Source organism: Lipotes vexillifer, unplaced genomic scaffold, assembly GCF_000442215.2.
Source record: "Lipotes vexillifer unplaced genomic scaffold, Lipotes_vexillifer_v1.1 scaffold75, whole genome shotgun sequence".
Lineage (NCBI taxonomy): Eukaryota > Metazoa > Chordata > Mammalia > Artiodactyla > Lipotidae > Lipotes > Lipotes vexillifer.
Window position 1 is genome coordinate 1,352,816 of NW_006771517.1, and position 7,393 is coordinate 1,360,208.

Sequence of the window (7,393 nt, forward strand, 5' to 3'; positions counted from 1 at the left end):
GCTCTTCCCCACTCCCCAACGCAGTCTCTTTCTTGTGTCGCCTCCCATCTCTTTCACCTTCCCTCCCACACTGCTTACTCTTTCTCCCTAGCTAGGAGAGGCCCCCTGGAGACAGCTATGAGGCATGACCTGGAGCTTGGGTTCTAGTCTGGCATTGCTCTAAGGAGCTGTGTGATCTTGGGCAAATTGGTTCACCTCTCTGGGCCTCATAAACTCACCTGGAACGTGGGGGTCCCTAAGAGTCTGTCCAATTTGAAAAATCGGACCGCTTGGCATCAGCCTTTCACAGCTCTCTTGATCTGTGAGTGGATCAAGGAATAGCTTGTAGGGCCTTGGGTTCCGTTTATAGGCCCGGAGCCGTTAGCTTTATAAGTGAGGCTCAGTTTCTTCATCTCGAGTTGTGGAAGTTGTCTCCTCCTACCCTAGACCAATGTTTATCAAGTCATTTTTCAGTAGTAGCAATGATATGTTGAGAGGAATATTCCCAACTTATGAGAACATAGGTTAAAGGCTAGATGATGTTTCATTGTTTTGCTTATTCAATTTTTAAGCCTCTTTAATTTAAAATTTTAAAACTGCTGGTATTCTGCAAAAATACTGACTCATTTCCATGGCTGAGACTCTAAGACATCTGCTCCTTGCTCCTCAAATCCCTGCCCTTCCTGGCAAGGGCAAAGTGCCTGCCACCAAAGCACAGCCCTTGGTGAACCGGTGACCAAGCCGCCTCCCCACGGAGCCATGTAACAGCAAACCTCCTCTCTCTCCCAGATCGCCGAGACCTACGCCTTCCTTCCGCGAGAGGCTGTGACCCGGTTCCTGATGAGCTGCACAGAGTGTCAGAAGAGGATGCACTTTAATTCCAACGGCCTGGAGCCCAAAGGTAGGGGAGGAGGTGGGTGTGCTGGAGGCTCAGGGGAGGCTCTGCGGGGAGGGGCTCTCCCCCAGAAGGGCCTGCCCTTTGCTGGCACGGACAGAAAAGTGCATGGCCAGCAGTTGTCACAATTCCCAGAGGCCAGTGTGGGTCCGTGGAACTGCCCAGAGAGCCTCATTTTAGGTTTGCTTTTTTAAAAAATTTTTTTAAATGTCAAGTTTCACTTAAAAACCAATAGCGCATTCCTACTGCCCTTCAAGACTCTCCTTTTCCACCGAGGTTCCAGACGGAAATGGCCACCTCGCCCCATTCCCTAAGCTCTGCCATACTTGCCTCCCAGATCTCACCCCAGGCGGTGTGCACATGGATCCGGTCTCAGTGACCCGACTGTACACTCTCCGAGGACAGGAGCACACCCCCTACTGCGTGCACCCTCCTACCCTATAGCCACCCACCTGCCATTAGCAGGCCTCCCTAAGTATTTGCCCCTGCCCCCCACCCCCAGTGCACACCCAGGAGATCTGTGGGGATTCGTTAGAATTGAAAATGCCCAGAGTACTTGTGATCAGCCGAGGGTGGTCCCTTAGACCGACATCCAAGCTCTCCAGCTCTACCCCGCCCAGTGAGATGCAGCAAGGACCCCTGCTTCAGTCTCCCACAGGCTCTACCTGAACATCCTAGAGGCCTCCAGTAAGTCTGGGCCATCTGTTTGCAGGTGGCTTTGGCATAGCGAGACAGGCCGTTATGTTTGGCTGGTGTGACTGTAACTCAGCACTGAGAAATGATGCCCCGGTGGGTGACTTATCAGGGCTTCTAGGCATCAGGCCCGCAAAGGTTGCTGAGGTCGGTGGGCATTTGCCTGAGGATGGGAACAGACTCGGAATGAAGGGTGAGCCATTTACTCAGGCGGTGCCCAAGTGGTGCCCACCAAATACGTGGAAAAACCAACAACGAGGCCCGACGACAGCAAAGGAATTGGAGCATAGGTGTCGATTGAGGTTTTCCTCCTAGTTGGTAGTCCCTGATACGACTTCTGACAGCAGCCACCTCACCAAACCCAGAGGCTTTCCTGTCCTTGGGGGCCATTAGGCCATGGCCACTTCACTGAGCTCATTGGATGACCACTAAAGTATGAGGGACAGGAATTAATCTAGTTAATCCCTCATAAGTGCTGGGTTCCTGGTTTAAGAGCAGGGGCTCCAGGGCCGCACTGGGTGGGTTCGGATCCCAGCTCTGCTGCTCAACAGCTGTGTGTTCTGAGCAAGTGACTTCATCTCTGTGAGCCTGTTTCCTCATCTGTGAAATGGAGTTAATAATGGCACCTACCTGGTGGCGGGGGGGGGCAGGGTTCTGATGAAATATGAGAGTTAATCCCCGTACCTGGCACAGGGCTCCCATGCAGAAGGAGTGAGCCATGGCTGTGGCAGTTATTGTGATAACGTGTGGGGCCTGAGTGAGGCCCCTGCCCCACGTGGCCTGGCACCAGCTGAGCAGCTGCAACCCCTGCACCAAGACAGCACTTGGTACCTGCCAATGGGCCAGGAGGCTTTCCCTGCTGCATTCCCCACCCTGCCCGGGTCTGGGTCCCAGGGACGCGGGCCCTGGTGGTGGCTGCTTGGTCCCTGCCCGCCCATCCGCCTGTCCCCTCCAGCGCTGGCCTAATCGTTTCCATAGCAACTGGCAGAGTCAGACACAGAACCTGGGGGAAACAAAGGCAGGCCAAGAGGGACTGTGTTTGTGGGTTTCTCTGGGGCGTCTGCAGGCTCTATTCTGCTCCCTTCTCCATGCTGGTGTGGAGGATGATCCTCACCTCCCCGAATCCCCAGTAGAGGCAGCGAGGTCTCCAGGGGGAGGGAGGGGGGACCAAGGGATGGGGAGAGGCAGAGAGCACACGCGCCAGCTTCACGGGTTCTGTGCTGGAGCCTCTCTGTCCAGGGGCTCGCTCCAGCGAGACAGAGGGCAGGCAGAGTAAGGCTGCGCCATGCCCATCCTTGCCTGTCCTCGGGCAGAGTGCCACTTCCCTGTCCCCAGGAGTGGAGCTTCCCGCTCAGGGAGAGGGGGAGATGCTGAGGGAGCAGGAGACTGTGTGGCCTCAGTGTCTCAGAACGTGGGCTTGGGGTCTGGCAGGCCTGGGTGTGCCACCCTGCTCCCTGCTGTGTGTCCCTCAGCAGGTTCAGGGACCTCTCTGAACATCAGCTGCTCATAACAGCTCCTATGATCCTGTGAGGGCTCTGACCCTGTTTACAGCTAAGGAAAGGAGGCACAGAGAGGTGGTAGGGTGAAATCACTTGTCCGAGGTCCCCAGAAGGCAGGAGAACTTACCTTCCCATCAACAAATGGGAGTAATGCTTCCCTCTGTTTTTTTTTTTTTTGTCCACGCCACACAGCTTGCAGGATCTTAGTTCCCCAATCCCCAGGGATTGAACCCAGACCCATGGCAGTGAAAACCCAAGTCCTAAACACTGGACCACCAGGGAATTCCCCCGTCTCAGGGTTTTCATGAGGATGCAATTGAATTAAACGAGCCCATTCTGCCAGGTGCCTGGTGCAGTGGGTGCCTAGGGAGCATCAGCCTGTCCCCCACCCTACTGCCATGTTGTTGTACCACCCAGGCACAAGACTGCCAATGTCCAGGTGTCCCACAGGGAGATGCACGCTCAGTCACCCACCCAGGTGAGCACCCTGGGTCCACAACCTGGCTGCTGGGCAAAAGGGAAGGGTTTGGTTTCTGGAGGCTGCCAGCGGAGAGCCTTAGAGGTTGAAAGGCTCCGCTGTCTGCTTGCTGGCCCGAGGCGCTAGCGCCTGGACCACCCTCACCAGCTGGCAGGTTCTCCCTTCTCCTGCCGCAGCTGAGAGCCTGGAGATCCTGTCTCCGCCCGCCATGCTGGCCTCTCTGGAGGTGGTCAGCTGCTCTGACCGCTCTTTCATAGGCACCCCTGCTCTGCCAGCCTTCCCTCCTCCCTCGCCTGCCCTCCGGGAAATCAGAGCCTGCCCCAAGGCCCAGAGGCAGGCCCCAGGTTCCTGTCCCAGGAAGGTGGGGCCGGAGGGAGACAGGGAACAGGATGGAGCCTTTTCGAGGGGCTGCTGGGAGGACGCCTCGCTTCCTGGCCTCATGTTATAAAGAAAGAAAGGAAGCAAAGCAGCCTCCCCTGCTCAGTGGTTTGTCCCGGCATGGGGGGGGGCGGGGGGGGTAGGGGGGCTGGACAGTCCTGTGCCCTCCCCCAGCGCCAGAAGCACGAACAAAGGAGGCTGCCGAGGATCAGGAAGTCCGAGGATGGGGAGATTCCAGGGTCTGCCGGCTCGACTCTCCTCTTCCACCAACCCCTGAGTCTGGACTGGAGGAGGCAGAGAAGAGAAGTGGGTGTGCCCTGGGCCCAGCTCTGGCTGCAGGGGTGAGGGGCCTCGGGGGGCACGTTTCACATTTCTTTGATGTGATGAAGTACCGTTTGCATGGCTGCAGACTAGGAGTTAGCAGTGGGCAACGCCAGTCACCTACCGAAGGGTCCCTTCCTCAGCGAGAGCCATCCACTCAGGTGGCAGCGCCTTTGCAGCCGGGCCCAGATTCCTCTGTGGTTTCCAACCCCCTCCCCGCCTGGCCCCTCCAGATCCCCCCTTCCTGTCCTGCCCCATGTGACCCCATCCCGGCTCATTCCTCTGCCCCCGCAGTCTCTCCTGTGCTGGCCTGTCCTCTCTCGGCTCTCATTGTCACTCGCTATACGACCTGGGGAGGTTGCGTAGCCTCCCCACGTGTGGCTGCCTCATCTGTAAAGTGGGGTTATTAACACGAGCACCCACCCCACGGAGTCCTTGGGAGCACCACGCAGGAGAGTCTGCGTGGCGCTCTGGCAGGGCTCAGTGGCTGTCGTCTGAGTGATTGAATGGAAGTCCTGTTGAGATCCCCTCTCCACAAGGCTGCCTGGAGCTACTTCACAGCCCTGTGAGCTCTTCCTCCTTGCAGTGCTAATGGACTCGCCGTCAGTCCTGCCCTGCCGAGCACAGGCACCGTCCCTGAGCCCTTCCCCGCACCGTCCCCACCCTGAATGCACACACATCAGTGCTCCTTGAAGACTTGCTGACCTATTGATTCGCTTCCCTGGGAGAGAGGTCTTTTCATCTGAGCCAGCCCCAGGCCTGGCTTCTCTAGTTCCAAATCTGAGCCCCATGGCAGGCTGGCTGCTCTCGAGGCTCCTCTGTGCCAGGCCTTCATCATGCACACGTCTTTCAACGCCCAGCTCTGACCCCGAGAGGTCTCACCCTGGCATCCAGAAGCTACAGATGTCTCTGGACGGAGGAGTTCTTCCATTCCTGTAGGGGGAAACTCATGAGAATTGCCACCTTGTGTTCCACCTGGAGGATCTGGGCCACCACCTCAGCTGGCATTTGCATTGATTGGCAAATGTCAGTGGAGCCCAGCTGTGATCAGCTCTCGGCTTGGCCCTGGGAGAACCTCTACATCGCTGGTTATTTTCAAGGCCTGTAAAACTAGGACTAGTGCTTGGGCTGGTTTCAGTTTTTCTTGGCAAAAAGGTGTCGAAACATTTCTTTGTGTGGTTCCTCTGCTTCTCTCACCAACAACCTACTGGGTTATTTCAGCTCCGTGACCCTTCCTAGCTCCTAACTCACCCGTGGTCTCAGGTTACTTGTAGTGGCTCAGGCGTGGCCACTGTATTTGTTGACCACAGCGGGGACCTGGCCTGCCCATCAGAGCCCAGGGAAGCCACTTCTTCCTTGTTCGTGTGTCCACCTTAGCTCATCCCCCATCCCGCCACGAGCACCGGACTCCATGGAGCCCACACTGGCCCTGCTCCTTAGCTCTTTCCTAGTAAGCTGTTCATCTTCGTGTGTGGCACTTACCACCCCCGGAACCATTTGGCTTCCCACTGCCAAAAACCCTGCCTGCCTGTCTTCTTGCTGTGGTGTGGTCGAGCTCTGGTCTCCCACAGCCAGCTCCCTGGCATGTTCCCTCACCTGGAATGTGTCCCGCCCGCCAAGGTCCCCCCTCCCCGACAGAACCCTCACTTCCGGAACCGCAGATGCAAGCATTTCACTGCACACCGATCTCGGATGGATTCGTGTGTGTGCCCGGGATGTCCCTGCTTCTCCAGACGAGGGCATCCGGCCTCCTCTTCCCGAGCTCTCCTGGCTCACCTCCGGGCACTGGAAGCAGTTTCTGATCGGTGGACCTGCTGTGGAGGGAACAGGCCAAGGAAGACCCCTTCTCCCACCCCCCAAGAGTGCCTTCCCAGCCATTGTGGTTTTTCTCCTAAACCTAGCTATACCTGGCTTTTTTAAAGTTACCTTTTTGTAAGTAGTCATGGCTTTCAGGCAGGACACGGGTGACCATCAATAAAGGAACACAGTGTCCGGCCTCCATGGACAACAAAACACAGAGCGTCGCCACGGCAGCTGATGAAGTCTTCATTTAAGTCTCTGACCAGCGACCCTTAGGGTGGGGGGTCCCTTCTCACTTACCATGTTGTCTAACAGCTTTTCAGCAGACAACCATGTCTTTGAGGAAATGAAATGAAAATGGCAGAATCCTCCATCTGAAGACCCACGTTCCAAAACAGGAACCACGGCTCTTTTGAGGGACATCATCTCAATATGGCTGCAATGTCTGCCTCACATATTGTATCCAACCTCATGGAGCTGCGGAGGCCAGGTCCCAACACGCCCCTGGGTTGAAAGAGGTCACGTCTGGGTTGATGGTGGGGCGGCAAGGAGAAGAGGACCCAAGGTCACAAAAATGCATTTTAGTTTCCCCACAGCACTGGGCATCTGTGCCAGAGAGGCCAGTGTGCACTGGTGTTAGAGAACCCCTCTGCCACAGACCAAGAGGAAATCCCTTAAGAAAAAGAAAGGTATGGCCCATTCCAAGCCCGTTTCTGAGACATTCTATTAGTGACATTTACCTCCTCCTGGACAAACAGAAATTCTGCGTAAGACAACATAGCTTTAAAAAGCAAAACAAGGAACTCCCTGGTTGTCCAGTGGTTAGGACTCACCGCTTTCACTGAGGGGGACTGGGTTTGATCCCTGGTCAGGGAGCTAAAATCCCACAAGTCACATGGCGCGGCCCAAAGGGAAAAAAAAAAAAAAGCAAAACAAAGCTCTGCATTTTTATGAAACTTGATAAGAAATGTTATTCAAGCCGTACAGTCACCAGAAGGATACCAACCCAAGACGCATGGACCCTGTTTTCTTCAGGGCTGTTCCTATCTGCACCAAGTAGGAACTGCCCGGTGCCCTTTGGGTAGTTTCTCCCCCTTGTTTGCAGGGGCCTTTTTTCTTACCTTTTTTTTTTTTTTTTTTTTTTTTTTTTTTTTTTACGACACTCTAACGGGTGTGAGGTAATATCTCATTGTGTTTTTTTTTTTCTTTTTCTTTCTTTCTACGCGGGCCTCTCGCTGCCATGGCCTCTCCCGTCGCGGAGCACAGGCTCCCGACGCGCAGGTTCAGCGGCCATGGCTCACGGGCCCAGCCGCTCCGCAGCATGTGGGATCCTCCCGGACCGGGGCACGA

The 7,393-nt window shown here is 55.7% G+C and overlaps 1 protein-coding gene across 1 annotated transcript in view; it reads left to right on the forward strand.

Moving 5' to 3' along the window:
* Positions 1-7,393, forward strand: part of NOL4L (nucleolar protein 4 like) — a 132,874-nt gene that overhangs the window by 60,911 nt on the left and 64,570 nt on the right. Inside the window, exon 3 of the mRNA XM_007446851.1 lies at positions 769-880. Within this exon, the coding sequence (XP_007446913.1) occupies positions 769-880 (112 nt within the window). The remainder of the gene's footprint in view (positions 1-768; positions 881-7,393) is intronic.